The sequence below is a fragment of the Mytilus galloprovincialis genome, chromosome 4, assembly GCF_965363235.1.
Source record: "Mytilus galloprovincialis chromosome 4, xbMytGall1.hap1.1, whole genome shotgun sequence".
In the NCBI taxonomy this organism is placed as follows: Eukaryota; Metazoa; Mollusca; class Bivalvia; order Mytilida; family Mytilidae; genus Mytilus; species Mytilus galloprovincialis.
In genome coordinates this window covers 102846456-102867572 of record NC_134841.1, presented here as the reverse complement: position 1 = coordinate 102867572, position 21117 = coordinate 102846456, and the positions used below count along the sequence as shown (strand labels likewise).

General features: G+C 32.5%; 2 protein-coding genes across 14 annotated transcripts in view; both read left to right on the top strand.

Moving 5' to 3' along the window:
* The window catches only part of LOC143073678 (RNA-binding protein 8A-like), a 244701-nt gene that overhangs the window by 74512 nt on the left and 149072 nt on the right, over nt 1-21117 (top strand). The window lies entirely within an intron of this gene.
* LOC143073672 (high affinity cAMP-specific and IBMX-insensitive 3',5'-cyclic phosphodiesterase 8B-like) overlaps nt 1-21117 on the top strand; it is a 147895-nt gene that overhangs the window by 55677 nt on the left and 71101 nt on the right. For 12 of the 13 annotated variants that reach the window (XM_076249390.1, XM_076249386.1, XM_076249383.1 and 9 more), the window contains one exon: nt 14562-14618. In XM_076249390.1, the coding sequence (XP_076105505.1) occupies nt 14562-14618 (57 nt within the window). Of the gene's footprint in view, nt 1-161; nt 854-14561; nt 14619-21117 lie in introns of those variants that run through there. The other variant, XM_076249392.1, reaches the window with a different exon arrangement.

Below are 21117 nucleotides of genomic sequence, written 5' to 3'. Positions count from 1 at the left end.
TTACGATTTTTTTACCCCATTTTATTATAAAGTTTATTACACAAAAACAGTACATGTCATTATGATAAAATATAGCTGAGACTTTCTTTCTATGTGTCTATATCAGCTGACACAGTTAATCTAGGTTGTACTGTAAGATTAATGTTTTGGCCTTCACTAAAGAAATGAAATATCTATTGTTCTCAGCTAAGGAAAAAAGGACATATATTGGAAAATTGAAGCTGTAATAAAAGACACTGATTCTTCTACTGGTTTATACAGAAAGAGGCCGATATAATGTAATGAATATTCAGTGCATAATCAATTCTTCTGGAGTGTAACGTTTGTGTTGATATATTTACATGTTTTACAAGTGTGTTAATGTACCAAATTACATTCAAAGCCTGCCTGTGAAATCAACATTGCAATTGAAATTTGATAATTACGTGTAATAATGGAGTTATTGATGTAAATCTTTAAAATGATCAGATGATTTATAATGTGAGGACTTGTCATCTTAATGTTTAGACTAATTCAGACATAGATCAATTGATTACCATCAGATAAAACAAAAATCGCTTCATGCAAATAAATAAATATACAGATATATGTAAATAAAGGCTGACATCAGAAATTGCTTTAAGGTCAGTTTGTTGTGCAGCATCTAAAATACATCTTGATCGAAAATAATGTATTATGTGATGATTTAGGATGTAAAGTAACTATTGTTTGTGAATATCCCTAAAATGGATACATTATTTTGGAAGTTGAGACTGCATCATTACATGTGTATCTATGAGATGTAGAAAGGGGATTAAGGGTAGAAATGGGGATGTGTCAGTGTAAAAAGGAGAGGAAAAACTCCCTGGATGAGGTAGGTCACCCATTATGTACACAGATTTTTTTTCATTTATTTTTTTCATAAATTTGTTTGGCGATATATTCTTTATACAACATTGTACAAGATTGATAGAATAAGAAATGATTGTACATGAATGGTTGTTGATTGTTTTATTATTTTTAAAGATACTGTGATTGATTTATTTCTCCTAATTTGGCATTTTCTACTTTAATATGAAAATGTATCCTTTGAGGGGGTGGAGGTGTGATAAAGGGACTTACAATCACAGATCTTTTTGTAAAGTTTTGGTGTAAATGAGAGAAAAAAACATTGGAAAATTAAACACAAACGATATTATCTGTGAACTACTAGCATATTCTTGCATTTTTGTCATAACCAATTGTCTTTTAATATAAAAGGTCATCTTGGTGTTTTATTTCCGATGACATTTAAGGTAATATTATAATACACAGGCTATAGGGAAAATTAACATCAAACCATAAGTTGCTAAGGTATACTTGAAATTTGACCTGGGTCTTTTACAGAACTTCTCATAGACCCATGGTCTACTTTTTTTTTTATTAATGATGACATGAATGGAAAGGGAATCTCGTACAGAAACCAATTATTTGGCCTATTATTATATGAACAATTTATAGGCCTGTTATGGTGTTGATGCCTAGTATATATCAACACTAAGAATTGTATGTTCTTACAATGAAGGTCGTCTAAAACAAAAAGGACTTTAAATGGTTGGGAAGGGTTAAAAGTTCATGTTACAGAAAAATTAGTCCTAAAACATGAATTTTCAATTGCCATGTCTCTTTAATAAGCTGTTTTTTTTTTAATAAATATTGACCATTTATGTAAGAATGGACATATGATTTTGGTGACATTAATAACCAGTCACTGGTGGGTGGTCTGTGGTCACTAATAATTCCTTTGTTTTATACTAACATGTATAAATTAAGCATGGCTTACTAAGAGGTATTATATTGAAATGAATCACGAAACAAATGAAAGATTTATATTGATGAGACAACAGTTTAACAAAAATTCACATGTTCTGATAAATTATTCCATTTTTCATGTTTATAGTATATTTCAGTGCAGTTATATAAGCATCTAGCTTCAGCAAATTTGTCTCCATTATCCTAAAATTTCATAATTTTTTATTTAGAACTTAAAATCATGTGGCCTTTTGAATCCATTAATGATTGTCAGGAAATCTGTATACCTCTTATATTCTCTCCTAAAATGCTGGTTCTTATTTTTTCCCTCAGATTGCTAGTTCTAATTTAATCTTTGTTGGTATATAGAAAATGAGGTGTGCCAATCTTACAAACCCAAACTGAAGAAAATCGGTAAAATGGCATGTAAAGTTATCTATGTGGAGGAGGACACCTAAATGCCAGACGAGAAAAATTTCAACTGATATTTACTTATCTGATTATATAACATGATGCATGTGGATAGTTTATTTTTGTGTATTCTTTTGAATGTTGTTTGTTTTTGTCATTAATAGATGATATATATTATGTATAGTTTATCTTTAGTTTGATCAACTTGCGATGTGATGTAACTACAAATTGACACTTAGCTTTGCTGATCTGAGAATAGAGGATTTCTATAGAAGTTTTTTTTTACCATCTTTGCTAGCCAAGCCCCAACCCCACTTTCCTGGTTGAGAGGTAGGAAGCCAGATTATAACCCATGCTAGTAAAGATGTGTTTCTATATGTCTTATATTAAAAATGTAGAATGTTGCATCTAGGTCATAAGGTCATATAAGCTCAGTTTTTCTTCATATGGCTGTTTTGATAGAATTAAATTCTGTAGAATATATTCTAAGCCATGCATACAGGTGTGAATTAAAATGGTGCCCCCCAACCCTAAAAAAATCAGTTTAAATTACAGTAATTTTTTTGACAAACAAAAATCATAATACTACTAATTCTTAAGCCCACCTCCCCCTTACATCAAATCCTGGATCCATGCCTGGCCTGAGAGCCTGGCATTTAATGAAGCTTTCAACTTTCAGGATTATTAAGTGATTGAGATGTAATTTAAAAGAAAGCGGAAAGCCATACTACATGAATTCTTTTCTAAGTTAGACTGTACTAGTACAGGTGTCCTTGTTACCTTGTGCAACCCAGTGTCAATAGGTCATGGGGAGGACATTTGTAGTACAAATGTATAGGTCAACAGTTAAAACAAATGATACATTTGTGTATATCACTCAGTGATAAATCATTTACTGATATGACCACTATTTTGTCCATGTGATGTCCTAAACTAATATGACCACTATTTTGTCCATTTGATATCCTTAACTATTGTGACCATGATGTTTGCATATTTGTGATTATGTGTACTTTGTTTTACCATGTTGATTTATTTCTATTCTTCTGTTTTTTGTTTGTTTGTATTATCCTGTATTCTCATTGTAACCCTCTTTTGCATCAAGATCATTATAAGGTTGAAAGTTTATAAAATGTGGAAACTTACTTTAAAAGTTTAGTTATTGTCATTTTGAGGGCTTTTGTTCATTGTTTATTTAAAAATTGTATGGTGACAGATTCCGTTTCTACTCAATTGGTTTCTGTTGGAGACTTGTCTCATTGGCCATGTTGGCAATCATATCACATCTTCTTATTTTTCTATAAACCCATCTCTTTGTATTTCTGATATTTGTATGCTATGGAAAGGCATAGGAATGATTATGAATTTAATTTATAGTTTGCTTAAATAACCTTTTGAGGATTTTTTACTGAACTTTAGTCATTTCTCATGCAGGATATTCTTTAGATTATTTTTTCGTAACATGCATGACCATAATGACAGTTTTTATACCCCCGCTTTAAAAAAGGGGGGGTATACTGTTTTACCTCTGTCTGTCAGTCCGTCCGTCCGTCAGTCAGTCCGTCAGTCAGTCCGTCCCATGAAACTTTCGTCACATTTTTCTCAGGAACTACACATCCACCCTTTCTGTAATTTGGTATCAACATTTATATATGTCAGCCACACCGTGTGATGCGTTTTCAGATTCATCACTTGACAACTTCCTGTTTACCGAACACTTGTCTGATTTTACACATGATAGCCAAGTTGAAAATTTTCGTCACATTTTTCTCAGGAACTACAATACAAGGATTTCTGAAATTTGGTTTCAGGATTTATATAAGTCAGCTATACCGTGTGATGCGTTTTCAGATTCATCACTCGACAACTTCCTGTTTACCGAACACTTGTATGATTTTACACATGATAGCCAAGTTGAAAATTTTCGTCACATTTTTCTCAGGAACTACAATACAAGGATTTCTGAAATTTGGTTTCAGGATTTTTATAAGTCAGCTATACCGTGTGATGCGTTTTCAGATTCATCACTCGACAACTTCCTGTTTACCGAACACTTGCATATTTTTACACTATTAATATTATCCACTTGCGGCGGGGGTATCATCAGTGAGCAGTAGCTCGCAGTTTCACTTGTTTGATTTGCAAGGAAAAGTGGAAAAGCCGTAGATATATGGACAAAAATTTATTTTTGATAAAAACTTAAGGATCTATATCAATAAAATATTTTTTTCTTGAAAAAAGTTGCCATGCTACTATTTTTTTGGAGGAATTCTTAGGTGATCTATCAGAAAATAGATCAAAAACTTTGTGAAGATGACAATAAATTGCTTTCAAATTATATTGGCTTAAACTCTCAGGTCCCATTCTAACCAAATGCTTATTCAAAAGGCTTTTGAATAAGCATTTGGTTAGAATGGGACCTGAGAGAATGATCATATGTAGTTCAGCATTTAGAATAAACAAATTATCTCTGTTTAAATCTAAATTGATGATAAAATATGTAACTTTTTTATGATTGAACATCAGAATTATTTTGTACATGAACTGCATTATGGATAAATTTGAATAACTGACATAATTTATTCGTAAAATAACCTTGAATTAGGTAAAAGTGAGACTATATTGTGTTACAGTAAAAATCGATTTCCTGAGAACCATTTATAAGGAAATTTCAAAAAGTCTGTTATCTGCATGAATGCATGACTCCATACATTTGTAATATAGGTCAGAATAGCATTAAAACTCTAAGGGTTACACACAACTGTTCATTGTTCAGATTAAATTGATTGTGAATTTTAATTTGAAATCTTTGCTGGGTCTGGTTTACCCTGCATGTATAATGTCGCAGTGGTGGTTTAAGGCTAGATCATTGCCATTTTGGCACCTCTTACTAGGTGATAATCTCTCTCTTTTCCTGTATTATTTAAATAAACAAGTTCATAGGTTAAAAGTGTCAAATACTTTGTATTATTTAAGTACTGTTGTTGTAATTAAAAATAAGATATCTCCTTATGAAAAGATTTTACACACTTTTAAGAAGTTAATCTTTTTTTAAGTACACAAAATATTGTAATCTGCTGTGTCATGTGCATTGTGCATTGGTATTAGCAAATTAAATGAAGGCTTTTAAATCTGGTCATTTGATGGGCAGGACTGATAGTAACTGACTCACTGCCAAATACCCTATAGTTTATGCAATAGTCCATTGGAAGGGAACGATAAATGGCTGATCCTTGTTAAGAGAGAGTCATATCTCTTGCAAGTAAAAGACATCCTTGTAGATTTCGAAAAAGAGTAGGCTAATGCCGCTACAAGGCAACACTGACACCGACGAAGTGGAAAGGGATTAATATAAGTTTCAATACCTTGTTTCTCAATCCACTGTAAAAGATATGTTTAAAAACTACCCTCTAGTTTGTTGATCATGGAGTGCATTATAGTTTATCATAAATATTGACCAACTGTATATTTAAAAATTACTGTGATTTATGAACAATAGAAAAAAATTGCAAGATAAGTTATTGTGATTTTTAGAAATCTGCATTCAAATATAGGTATGGGATACCAGAATGCAAGTTCCCATCTTCTCATTGCAATTATCCACCCAGTTGACCTATTTGCAATAACAAAAACCTTACAATAATTTCTGAAATTACTGTGGTATCTTCTTAAATAGTGACTTGACAAATGAAATTATAAATTTTTTAATCCAAATATTACATCAGAATTTATCATTTGAAATTTCCCTGTTTCACTTTTACAGGGGCGTAGCTTACGTTGAGGCACCGAGGCAACTAACCGAGGCAGTTGCCTCGGTAAAAAAAAATATATTTTCCTTCACTGTATTTTCTTTTAAATGATTATTGCAGCAAACTGGCTACTAAACAATAATGTAGCAACTCGTTATGTCTTGTTGGCGCGGTTATTGATTCATACCCTTTACGAATTATTCAAGACTTATGGGAACATTTGAATTAATTTTCCCTCCTCTACTTGGAAATACCCTTTACGGTAGTTTTCTGTAATTTAAGTTTGTCAGAGTAAAAGGAATTCGACAACAGATTTATTTTGTCCTACCCCATTGCAAGCGAAAACAGTGAGTAGAATAGATGAGGATGCAACTCACCAGTCATCCGATCAAATCACTTTACCATTGAATTAGGTCAATTAGTTAATTTTGTGTCAGAATAATTTCTAGTATATATGAGGGCCTGAGTGAGGTTTTAAGAAAACAGAAAAATCGGCCCTGAAATTAATTTAAATTTAAAAGAATATGGATTTAAAATGGTGCTAAATTATAAAATAAAGGAAAATCAAATTATGGGCGACTGAATGATTAAAAAATAAATATTTGAAAATCCCATTCTAAGCATTCACACCCTCATTTATAACCGTTGACATGTTTCCCTACGACTATGTTCATTGACTTTGGTACTAAACAAAACAAAATATGCATTTATATATTATAGTGCACAGAAAATAATTCATATGTTGTGGTTCTCAAGTTTTATTCTCGCTATTTTAAATTCATAGTACGTTTTCACAAGCAGTGAATTTAAAATATTTAAAGGAATCACTAATTCCAGAGAAACATGTATGTTAGTTAATACATAATGTCAGTTTATATATATAAAAAAAATCAACTAAATACTGTTTATTTATAATGAAGACTTCAGAATAAAGTAAATGTTAGTTATTCGCCGGTTGTCATGTTCATCGTGAATGAAAAAAAAAGTTAAAAATCATTCAATATGTTATTTTAAGACCTTCGAAGGAATACACCACTAAAACAAATGCCGTGCTACACTTTACATGTAGCATAAGTTTTTCTCCTAGTTTATCCTGAAATTCGTTTGTTCAATCCAGCTGTCATTTTGTGGTGATTATCTATAATTCCTTGATTCGTGACCTACGACCAAATAAATGATCATCACAAAACTTATTACAAATAAACCTTAATATTTGCGTTTGGTTTTTTTCTGTATTGAACATTTTGTACAGGTTTCTTCTATCCACCGAGCAAGGTCATGATTTCTTGTGATATGACGTGTGAGGTACAGCCAACTATATTAGAGTGTACTACGGCTTGGAAATATATTGGGAGCCATTAGCCATTTGAGCTGGCTTCCTGCTGGGAACAGTATGTCAATATATATATGTTCCTGCTTTCTGTAACTGCTAGCAAGTCAGGAAACTGACTTTTCATTGGTTGTCTAATGTGATACCTTCACGTATTTTGTTATTTTTATAGCTTTGAGTATAGATAGTAAGGCATATTATGATGAAATAACATTGAACAGCAACTATTTTTAACCATTTTTTTCTTGTTCAAATTGTAAAAACCTCTATAGCCTCAGGGGGGCTCTGCCCCCCTGACCCCCTGCCTCGGTATAAACAGAAGGCAAGCTACGCCACTGCTTTATTGACCGTTCCATATCAGTCTCTTGGTCTAACTATTTTGACCGTTCCATATCAGTCTCTTAGTCTAATTATATTGACCGTTCCAGTTTCTCTTGTTAGTAAATTCTTTATAAGTGAATCTTTGGGTCAATGACATTAACAATGATTCACCTGAACATTCAAATTGACCCAGATTTTAATCAAAGTACTACTACAAGGACATTTTATTTAACTTGCAAATAAAAAATGCCTTGGTACGAAGAGTTTGCTTGAAAAATCGGTAGAATTAAATGTCCTTTTTACAAGAACGTTTGACGTCATTAGATTTGTGTCTTGATGTTTCTTTATTGTGCTCCAACCTAAAAGCAGATAAATTGATTTCCCATTTCTCAGTGAGGTTCAATTAAAAATTTCAAGTACTTGTTTTATTGTGAAAAAGCTCCTACTATTAAAATTCTACATAAAACCTATAATAGTGTTTTATGATTTAGATTGAATATATATGTCGCGTAAACTAGATCTCGGAAACCAACTGTTACGAAATCCTATATTTGTTTTATGCGGGTATTAATTTGATTGTATGAGGTAAAATTGTATTGTTTGGAATATTTATAAGTCTGTTAGGGAAATGGTGTTACGTCATTGGCCCATTTTTTCTAACGCCTTCACAACATTTCTGTTTATCTAGATTGATCAGAACATGTCAAATCTCTGAAAGAAGTATAGAAATGTATTTCTACTGTCACATGAGCAAATTGTATGATCTGCCTTCAAAATATTGAATGTAGCATAATACAACCTAAGTAAAGCCATACATAAAGTTGCTTAAATATACGTCATTGGGTGGAAAGTCCTCTCATTTGCAATCATGAGAATGGAAGTAGATGAGAATTGCATCAATTTCATAAGATAAATTCTTATTGTTTCACAATTATTGTTACATAAATTCTTCTATTCTATCTTACTTATATTTTATGTAAATAGAATAGAAAATGGAAAAGGGGAATGTGTCTTAGACACAACAACCCAACTAAAGAGCAGAAAAAAACCAAGACCATGAATGGTATTCACCAAGACCACCAATGGTATTCAATGTTTTCTTATGGATCTGGTATTCACTGACTGACCACGTGAATGTGAATAGGTCACAACCAATCCAGTTTGTTTAACATCCACAATAGTAGTCCATTTGGTCAATTTCATCATGTTCGGATATATGTATATTTTTTTTAGGGGGGGGGGGGGGGGAGGGGGCAGTAGATGATTTATTTATTGATGTCATTAGTTTTCTCAGCCTAGTGTGTAATAAAAGTGTAACCTTTAAATGCAAATGTACCATAATCAAGAGACTAAAGTATTTAAAAAAAACTTCTTAGCTGCCATTTAGTCTTAACCTTGAAACATTTGGCTTAATCTTGTAAATGTTTATTTTATTTATTGAAATGCTATTACACATTCTGTAATGTTTTTTTTTAAATCTCCTGTGTATTAACCATGATGGATTTAGTATTGGAATGCAGTCGTAGATACCAAGAATGTTAGTGGAAATTTGCCATTAATGAAATTAGCATTTTGTGTAGATATTTTAAGTGTTACTTTTTCTGTGTTTAACCTTTACTAACAGGTGACAATAAAGAAGCGTGTGTCAATCACTACATTCAGACATACTTATCTATCATAATAGTAATACACATAATACGTTCAGATACACACATCAATCATCATACATGTATCATTCCATTACATCTAGTTTAATTAGTACTAATTACTACAAACATTCTCTCTTCATGTAATACATCATAATAGTATTACGTCAGAGGTAAAGAAAGTTTCTATAATATCCTCATTGTAGCAAAGGTTGAATACCATGACGTCTAAGCTTGTCACAATCTTTCCCCAAAGATATCTTTTTTGATATATATATATATAGAAATAATATGGTATGACTATTTCCACTGAAGTAATTACTGAGGAATGACATACCAGGCATTACATTTACAAACAAGAGTGTATTTATCAACTAAAATAAAACAAACAATTTATTGATAGAAAATGTAAATATTACGAATTTTGAAGAGTTTGGTCAACAAACTGTTGATTCACAAGCAGCAACAAAATGATACTGGTAACAAAAACAAATTAATCTAATTAATCTAGAGAACCTTCTTGTGTAAACAATTTCATAAACAAACTTCCCGTTTGAATGGTTTTACACTAGTAATTTTGGGGGCCCTTTATAGCTTGCTGTTCAGTGTGAGCCTAGGCTCTGTGTTGAAAACTATACCTTTACCCATATTAATGGTTTACTTTAATATAAATTGTGACTTGGATGGATAGTTGTCTCATTGGCACTCATACCACATCTTCCTATATCTATATAGAATTTAAACATATGAAGGCAGAATATTCTAAAAGTCTGTATTTTATGTGTACAAACAAATATTGTCTTACAGTGGTTATATACAACTTGAAGAGTATAGAATATTTTTATTATTCCAATCAAGGGCCCTAGATGGGTAGAGTAACATAAACACATAACACAATACATCATCATTTGTAACAGAAAAACATTTTTATAAACTAAAATGAAACATTGAAAAAAAGTTCAGACAGATGTTATTATCTTCATTCTATAAAATCATTTAATTCCAGGCAGGATCAGAACCATAAAACCATTACAATTATCATTGTTATTACATACATTAATTAACATTTTGTCTAACATCTAGACATGTAATAATGTAGCTCCCTAAATATTTAAGTACAGACAAATTTTCATTAGTGAATAACCAAACAAATTTTGCCTCATTTGAAAGTTGTATAAAATTAGGACAAATACAGTTTATCTCCTTGAAAAATATCTCCCTATCATTTTTATACGACCGCAAAATTTGAAAAATTTTTCGTCGTATATTGCTATCACGTTGGCGTCGGCGTCGTCGTCGTCGTCGTCGTCGTCGTCGTCGTCGTCGTCGTCGTCGTCGTCGTCGTCGTCGTCGTCCGGCGTCCGAATACTTTTAGTTTTCGCACTCTAACTTTAGTAAAAGTGAATGGAAATCTATGAAATTTTAACACAAGGTTTATGACCACAAAAGGAAGGTTGGTATTGATTTTGGGAGTTTTGGTCCCAACATTTTAGGAATTAGGGGCCAAAAAGGGCCCAAATAAGCATTTTCTTGGTTTTCGCACTATAACTTTAGTTTAAGTTAATAGAAATCTATGAAATTTTGACACAAGGTTTATGACCACAAAAGAACGGTTGGGATTGATTTTGGGAGTTTAGGTTTCAACAGTTTAGGAATTAGGGGCCAAAAAAGGGCCCAAATAAGCATTATTCTTGGTTTTCGCACAATAACTTTAGTTTAAGTAAATAAAAATCAATGAAATTTAAACACAATGTTAATGACTACAAAAGGAAGGTTGGTATTGATTTTGGGAGTTTAGGTCCCAACAGTTTAGGAATTAGGGGCCAAAAAGGGACCCAAATAAGCATTTTTCTTGGTTTTCGCACCATAACGTTAGTATAAGTAAATAGAAATCTATGAAATTTAAACACAAGGTTTATGACCATAAAAGGAAGGTTGGTATTGATTTTGGGAGTTTTGGTCCCAACAGAATAAGGGGCCCAAAGGGTCCAAAATTAAACTTTGTTTGATTTCATCAAAATTGAATAATTGGGGTTGTTTGATATGCCGAATCTAACTGTCATGACTGTGTATGTAGATTCTTATCTTTTGGTCCCGTTTTCAAATTGGTCTACATTAAGGTCCAAAGGGTCCAAAATTAAACTTAGTTTGATTTTGACAAAAAATGAATCAGTTAGGTTCTTTGATATGCTGAATCTAAAAATGTACTTAATTTTCAATTGGAGTTATCTTTCTTTGTATAGAATAGTAGTTGATAATATATGTTGGAAATTTGCCAGACATGACTATGATGTCATTTTCTATTTTTATTTGCCAATAACTTTATGTAAATAACTTCATTGGAAATTTGCCAATATAAAATGTTGCTGATGAAGTTTTTTTTATTGTTTTATACAATAAACAATGTATATTCACTTTTACTACCAACCAATCTTTACCATTCAGTGATAACAAGCACTCAGTTTTGGAGAAAGGAAACGGGGATGTGAAAAAAAAAGGGGGGGGGGTTAAATTTTTCTCATTTCAGATTTCATAAATAAAAAGAAAATTTCTTCAAACATTTTTTTGAGAGGATTAATATTCAACAGCATAGTCAATTGCTCAAAGGCAAAAAAAAACTTTTAAGTTCATTAGACCACATTCATTCTGTGTCAGAAACCTATGCTGTGTCAACTATTTAATTTTAGATTTAAAAAGTTTGAAGAAGAAATCTTTAATTGATTTGTAAAATCTTGACATTTGTTTTGTGTAAAAAAAAACCCATGTAATGTCAAAAATTTGATCACAATCCAAATTCAGAGCTGTATCACGCTTGAATGTTTTGTCCATACTTGCCCCAACTGTTCAGGGTTCGACCTCTGCGGTCGTATAAAGCTGCGCCCTGCGGAGCACCTGGTTGTATGCTTGACAACTAGTTATAAAAGTATAATAACAGAGGGAAAAGATGGAAGGGTGGGGAGGGGGGACACCAATCAGAAAATATTAACATTATGATACTTTATAAAAAAAGAAACAAATGGGTAGTTAAATACTTTGCCAAATGACTGTTCCCAACAACTATAAATGAATTATTCCTAAATAGTTAGAAGGAAAGAGACCTGTGGGAAAATATTGTAAACAATAAACATGTCAGCTATCAGTGTAACAGATCAAGAAGGAAACAAAACTTTACAAACAAGACATGACCCAATGAACTTTTCTTATTGTTATCTACTATATTGTTCCTTTAGAAAGGAGTGCTTTTGTACTAATTTCATTTCAAGTTCTTCTATTTTCCAAGATTGCTACTGTTCAAGTTTAATAGAGGGATTGTTTTTAAAAGATCTTAAAAAAAATTGTCTTATGCTACCACATGGTGGTGGGACTTTTCAAGTGAGGAATTTATTTAATCAGTGTTTGTCTTTTTCTATCTGTCAGTGTATATTGTCATTTGTGGTGCTTGATGTTATTAGCAGTTTCTATCTGTCAGTGTATATTGTCATTTGTGGTGCTTGATGTTATTGGGTGTTTGTCTTTTTCTATCTGTCAGTGTATATTGTCATTTGTGGTGCTTGATGTTATTGACATTCTATCTGTCAGTGTATATTGTCATTTGTGGTGCTTGATGTTATTGTGTCAGTGTATATTGTCATTTGTGGTGCTTGATGTTATTGTGTCAGTGTATATTGTCATTTGTGGTGCTTGATGTTATTGGCAGATCTATCTGTCAGTGTATATTGTCATTTGTGGGGCTTGATGTTATTGACATTCTATCTGTCAGTGTATATTGTCATTTGTGGTGCTTGATGTTATTGGGTGTTTGTCTTTTTCTATCTGTCAGTGTATATTGTCATTTGTGGTGCTTGATGTTATTGGGTGTTTGTCTTTTTCTATCTGTCAGTGTATATTGTCATTTGTGGTGCTTGATGTTATTGACATTCTATCTGTCAGTGTATATTGTCATTTGTGGTGCTTGATGTTATTGTGTCAGTGTATATTGTCATTTGTGGGGCTTGATGTTATTGGCAGATATTTATGTCACTTAGATTTCTAATTTTTCTTTAATTTCTGACTGATTTTCAGTTGGATATTATATAAACTCCTATCTATTATATATCAAGACCATGCTATGACCCCTAAATGTGTTTTAATATTATGTCAAAAAAAACAGTAATAAAGTTAACTGCTTTTTCAGCATGTACCAACACTAAACACTTACAAAGTTTTTTTAATTGTCATTAAGTCTAGATATAGATAAATTCTAATAGAATTACTTTCAAGTTCAAGTTGTTAAATACCACGATCTACTAAACACATTTTTTTTACAGAAAGAATCTAATAATTTTTTAATCCGTTTTCTTCTGGATTTATGTTTGCAGTAAGGAATGGGATTTGTTGATGATTGGATGACATCCTTTCTTTCAATTTGATTTAATTTAAGAAGTAAGGTGATATTTTTGTCCCTTTTCGAAATATGATAACTTCTAACTGTAAAAAATTAAAGTTAAAATATTTACATCCTCCTAGGTATACCTCTGATATAAGTACATCATGTACATAGGTGATAAGTAAGCCAGAATGGACATGTTATGAAACTTAGTGTGTATGGTTGCACTGGTAAATAATGATACTGTCCTTAGAGATGACAAAATAAATCAAATCTACGACCTGCAGGTGACATATAAAATCAACACAATGACCTAAAATATTTCTCTGATGTGCACTGTTCTGAATAAAGAAGATGTATGTAAAATGAAAGAGTTCTGATGTATAGATAATATATCTTCTACTGCTGTCAAATGTATTATGATAAAAAAAAAAAGTATTTATCTTGTACAGAACATGATTGATCTCCAACAATTTACAAATCATACAGAAAATGTCTTAACCACTTAAACATTCAACAAAATGAAATATGACTCAAAAGGTTGGGTGTGCACCCTACAAAACTTCTTGTTGGAGGGTAATGTGAACTGTACCAAATTCCCAATCAAAGAAACAGATTTCGATAAAATACATGTATTTGAAAATTGTGAAGCAAAGTCTGTGTATTCAAGCCAAATTCAATCATTTGATACAGAACAAATAATACTATAAACTGTGTTAATTTTAGACAATTGGCTGGTGACTTAAATATAAAATATTAATCTGATGAGAACATCTTCTAATGTTAGGTTAATTTTATGAAGAAATGTCAAGAAATGTGTTTTACAACGATGTTTTACAAATGTTTCTCATATAAATTACATATGCCTTTACAATAAGAAAACTATTATTTTCAGGTTTTTTACAGCAAAAATGTTATATTTTATGTAGTACAAATCATTAAAACTTTGTTTGATGTCTATTTTTCAGAGCACAAATAATGAAGTATCACTAGGCCCAATGAAGCTGAAACAAAAAACCATGTCTGTAAGTAGTAATATACTTAGTAGTAACAGCTGCAACTTAGTTTACTTTAGTACATATACAAATACGTTGCTTTATAAAGTGTTTCTGCGAAAGCAATTATTAAAAGTCAAAGAAAATATCTGCTGTATGTCAGCATAATTATAGATCAATTTGGTAGGATTTCTCAGTCATTCCTTTTCCTAGAGTTATTGCCCTTTGATCTTTGAAGTTATCTTTATCTTGTCCAGTGTGACTTTGATAGTATCAAGTTTATTATTTCTACTTTGTGGACAGTTTTCATTTTCGTATTAACTGGATTACTGATAGACATTGATTTATTAGAAAAGGATGATATTGGTATGAACACAGAAAAAGTTCATTCAGACTTTTTGACTTTTATTAGACAGAAGACAGATTTAGCATATATATTAGTTCCTATTGACCAAAAGGTTGCTGTCCGTTGGAGTATATTGCTATATTCAGCTCATGATCAGCCCGTTATGTTTTGATCTATATATGTATTTTGGATGCATGTTTTAGCAGGGGGTTTCCCTTATATACATTTGCCTCCATTTCATTTGTTAAATCATTTGCATCTGTTTCCTAGGATGAGCGACAGACAATTTATATTCACATCATTTGTGTATTAATATTCATAGTCATACTTAGTGAAAGCTTACAATCTAATCCATGTTAAACAAGCACTTTCCATGTTTGTGTTGTCTCAAAACATTACTCTGTATGTCTTCTGCTGATCTCAGTCTTCTGGGTGATTGATTAACGAAATTTTACAATTTTGGTCATGAATTTCATGTCAACGCAATAATCACATTATGCAATCTGTTTTAGATATTGTGTTTCACCATACAAATATTTTCTAGATACTGTAAGACTCAAATGCAAGAAGAGAAGTTGAATCAATTATTTGTATTCAGAGAACCCTCCAATAAAGTGGGGTTAGGCGGAGTCTCATCACAAATTTTCAAGAAAATATATGTGAATTCCTTCAAAATTTGAAAGCAGATGTGGATTTAGGAGGGGGGCCCAGGGGGCCCGGGTCCCCCCTTTTTGGGAAAAAATTTGGTTGCTTATATAGGGAATCACTGAAGTGTGACTGGAGCGGCCCCCTCTTAGGCAGTCAGTGGGCCCCCACTTATTAAAATTTCTAGATCCACCAGTGTTAATTCCCTTGTCACGATATAACTTAGTCCCAAATTCCCAATTCCTGACAACTTTACCACTTTAAAGGGTTATTTCCAAATTCCTGCAACTGATAAAGAGCTCAATATCCATGTCAGATAAAGGTCCTTTCACCCTCATTAAACTAAATATATAAAGCTTTTCAATCTTAAATCAGGGTCTGAATTTTCCGCTCTCCCTCAACATCATTTGCAAGTATGGTTTTGAGAAACAATGATAGTCCCTTGAAAGGGGACCATAAATGGCTGACCCGTGTTAAGAGAGAGCCATATCTCTTGCACATAAAAGACACACCTGTAGATATAGAAAAAGAGCAGGCTTATGCCACCACAAGGCAGCACTGGCACCTGCAAAGTGGAAAGGGATTAATATAAGTTGCAATAACTTGTTTCCCAATCCACTCTAAATAAATTTGTTTAAACTAATATTTAAGAGTAAGGACTGATGTCCTTTAAGTGTTATAGAAAGTAAACTCAGATAAGTTAATGTAATGAGTCATTCATCTCAATTAATTAATGTTTCAAATTATCAGCAGTTCAATTATTTTCACCTTTAACTTGTCTTTGTCAAAATGTAGAAGTGATAAAAAAAACCTATGCATGTTTTAGGTTGATAAATAACTTTGACCATAACCAACACAAATGACCGATAAGTTGCCACAGTGTATACATGTATTATGTTAAAATAAGTAACTGACCCTGACCAACACACAATAACAGTTAAGTTGGAACACTGTGTATAAATGTATAGACACATGGTGGCCTTCAGCTGTTTTCTGCTCTTTGGTCGGGTTGTTGTCTCTTTGACACACTCCCAATTTCCATTCTCAATTTTATTAGGTTAATAAGTAACAATGACCATGACCAACACACAAATGACCAATAAGTAACAATGACCATGACCAACACACAAATGACCAATAAGTAACAATGACCATGACCAACACACAAATGACCGATAAGTTACAATGACCATGACCAACACACAAATGACCGATAAGTAACAATGACCATGACCAACACACAAATGACCGATAAGTCTCAACAGTGTATACATGTATGATAATGCAGGTATCATATTTGGTGTATAAAGCAATACTAGCCGTTTAATGTTAACCTTTTGACACACTTTCTCCCTGCTCTAATTCATACATTAATGTCACAAGACAATAGCCCCAGGATATGTAAACATTCAAAAGTTAAAGTAGCCACTGGCTAACATCCAAAACATGCAACAAGTAAAGACAAGGGGCTTGCTGTTTGATGGAACTTTTTTTATAATACCTTAATGTTGCCCTCATGTATTGAATAGCTTGGTAATATTTTTCCAGAATGTTGCCCTTGTATATTGAAAAGCTGGGTAATATTTCACCTCAATGTTTCTGTCGTATATTGAATAGCTTAATAATATTTTACATCTATGTTGCCCTTGTATATTGAAAACCTGGGTAATATTTCACCTCAATGTTGCCCTCGTATATTGAATAGCTTAGTAATATTTCACCTCAATGATTCCCTCTGATATTGAATAGCTTGGTAGTATTTCTTCTCAATTTTGCCCTCTTATATTGAATAGCTTGGGTAATATTTTGCCAAAATGTTGCCCTCTTATATTGAAAATCTTGATGAATATATTTCACCTCTATTTTGCCCTTTTATACATTGTTATACATTGTTATATTGAATGGCTTGGGTAATATTTCACCTCTATGTTGCCCTCCTATATTGATAGATTGGTAATATTTTACCATTATGTTGCCTTCTTACATTGTAAAAATTTATATTATTTTACCTCTCATGTATTGATATCTTGGTTATATTTTACCTCAATTTTGCCCTCTTTTATTGAATGGCGGTAACCTCTATGTTGCCCTCTTATATTGAAAATCTGGATTATATTTTACCTTAAATGATGCCCTCTTATTTTGAATAGCTTGGTGAATGCTTCACCTGAATGTTGCCCTCTTATATTGAAAAGCTTGGGTAATAATTTTCCTCAATGTTGCCCTCTTATATTGAAAAGCTTGGTGAATGCTTCACCTCAATGTTGCCCTCGTATATTGAAAATCTTGGGTAATATTTTGCCTGAATGTTGCCCTCTTATATTGAAAAGCTTGGTAATATTTTGCCTGAATGTTGCCCTCTTATATTGAAAAGCTTGGTAATAATTTACCTCAGTGTTGCCTTCTTTAAAAGCTTGGTGATATTTCACCTCAATGTGCCCTCCCTTGGTTATAATTTACCTCAATGTTGCCCTCTTATATTGAATGGCTTAATGATATTTTACATCTATGTTGCCCTCGTATATTGAATAGCTGGGTAATATTTTACCTCTATGTTGCCCTCGTATATTGAAAAGCTAAGTAATATTTTACCTCAATGTTGCCCTTGTATATTGAATAGCTTAGTAATATTTCATCTCATTGATTCCCTCCCTTGGCAATATTTAACCTCAATGTTTCCGTCGTATATTGAAAAGCTTGTTATTTCTGTATTTCTGTTATTTTACTTTATTATACATCTATGTTGCCCTCTAATATTGAACAGCTGGGTAATATTTCACCTCAATGTTGCCCTCGTATATTGATATCTAGGGTAATATTTTACCCTCAATGTTGCCCTAGTATATTGATATCTAGGTTAATATTTTACCTCTATGTTGCCCTCGTATATTGATAACTAGGGTAATATTTTACCTCAATGTTGCCCTAGTATATTGAATAGCATGGGTAATATTTTACCTCAATGTTGCCCTCGTATATTGATATCTTGACAACATAATGTATCTGTTGTACACAATAAGAAATGTTGTCCTCCCTGGGTAATATTTTACCTCTACGTTGCCCTTGTATATTGATATCTAGGGTAATATTTATCCTCAATCTTGCCCTCCCTGGGTAATAATTTACCTCTATGTTGCCCTCGTATATTGATATCTTGACAACATAATGTAACTGTTGTACACAGTAAGACTCATTTAATATTCTTTTATATAAGATCTGTGTCAGACTGACAAAAGTGATTTATGTTGAATTTTTAATCTGATTGACTAACAGCTGATAAAATACTGATTTGGGTTGATATAGATGAAATTTCATGACTGCATTAATCTTAGCAAATTGTGTTTTGAGTGTAGAAAAGTGCACTTGACAAGGATTTATTATGTTGGTTTAGAGATTAACATCGAGAGTGTAGAGAAGTGAATATGTGTACATAATACACCATCAAAATACACTTTATCACAGGATTTTGGTAATAGTATTACTGTTTACTTCTCTATTGCCAATATTTGGAGAAATACAAAACTGATGGTTCATTATTTATGCAGTACCGCTGAACATATTGAAGAATCATATTAGCAATTTAAAAAAACAAATGTTTTTGTTAAAGTCTAAGAAACAAGTAACCGGTGAAAAATAAAGTTCTTCCAATTCTTGAACCAATGCATACAAACATCATAAACTTAGTCTTCTGTGCACGAATTTATCCTTTTTAGCTCACCTGGCCCGAAGGGCCAAGTGAGCTTTTCTCATCACTTGGCGTCCGGCGTCCGTCGTCGTCCGGCGTCGTCCGGCGTCCGTCGTCCGTTGTCCGTCGTCGTTAACTTTTACAAAAATCTTCTCCTCTGAAACTACTGGGCCAAATTTAACCAAACTTGGCCACAATCATCATTGGGGTATCTAGTTTAAAAAATGTGTTCGGTTACCCGGCCAACCAACCAAGATGGCCGCCATGGCTAAAAATAGAACATAGGGGTCAAATGCAGTTTTTGGCTTATAACTCTGAAACCGAAGCATTTAGAGCAAATCTGACATGGGGTTAAATTGTTTATTAAGTCAAGATCTATCTGCTCTAAAATTTTCAGACGAATCGGACAACCGGTTGTTGGGTTGCTGCCCCTGAATTGGCAATTTTAAGGAAATTTTGCCGTTATATGGTTATTATCTTGAATATTATTATAGATAGAGATAAACTGTAAACAGCAATAATGTTCAGCAAAGTAAGATCTACAAATAAGTCAACATGACCGAAATGGTCAGTTGACCCATATAGGAGTTATTGCCCTTTATAGTCAATTTTTAACCATTTTTCGTAAATCTTAGTAATCTTTTACAAAAATTTTCTCCTCTGAAACCACTGGGCCAAACTTATCCAAACTTGGCCACAATTATCTTTGGGGTATTTAGTTTAAAAAATGTGTCCAGGGACTCGGCCAACCAACCAAGATGGCCACCATGGCTAAAAATAGAACATAGGGGTAAAATGCAGTTTTTGGCTTATAACTTAAAAACCAAAGCATTAAGAGCAAATCTGACTATTAGAAAATTGTTTATCAGGTCAAGATCTATCTACCCTGAAATTTTCAGATGAATCTGACAACCTGTTGTTGGGTTGCTGCCCCTGAATTGGTAATTTTAAGGAAATTTTACTGTTTTTGGTTATTATCTTGAAAATTATTAAAGATAGAAATAAACTGTAAACAGCAATAATGTTCAGCAAAGTAAGATTTACAAATAAGTCAACATGACCGAAATGGTCAGTTGACCCATATAGGAGTTATTGCCCTTTATAGTCAATTTTTAACCATTTTTCGTAAATCTTAGTAATCTTTTACAAAAATCTTCTCCTCTGAAACTACTGGGCCAAATTAATCCAAACTTATCCACAATCATCTTTTGGGTATCTAGTTTAAAAAATGTGTCCGATGACCCGGCCATCCAACCAAGATGGCCGCCATGGCTAAAAATAGAAGATAGGGGTAAAATGCAGTTTTTGGCTTATAACTCAAAAACCAAAGCCTTTAGAGCAAATCTGACAGGGGGATAAATTGTTTATCAGGTCAAGATCTATCTGCCCTGAAATTTTCAGATAAATCGGACAACCCGTTGTTGGGTTCCTGCCCCTGAATTGGTAATTTTAAGGAAATTTTACTGTTTTTGGTTATTATCTTGAAAATTATTATAGATAGAAATAAACTGTAAACAGCAATAATGTTCAGCAAAGTAAGATTTACAAATAAGTCACATGACCGAAATGGTCAATTGACCCCCTAAGGAGTTATTGTCCTTTATAGTCAATTTTCAACAATTTTTATAAAATTTGTAAATTTTTACTAACATTTTCCACTGAAACTACTGGGCCAACTTCATTATAGATAGAGATAATTGTAAGCTGCAAGGATGTTCAGTAAAGTAAGATGTACAAACACATCACCATCACCAAAATACAATTTTGTCATGAATCCATCTGCTTCCTTTGTTTAATAGTCACATAGACCAAGGTGAGCGACACAGGCTCTAAAAGCCTCTAGTTTTTGTGTA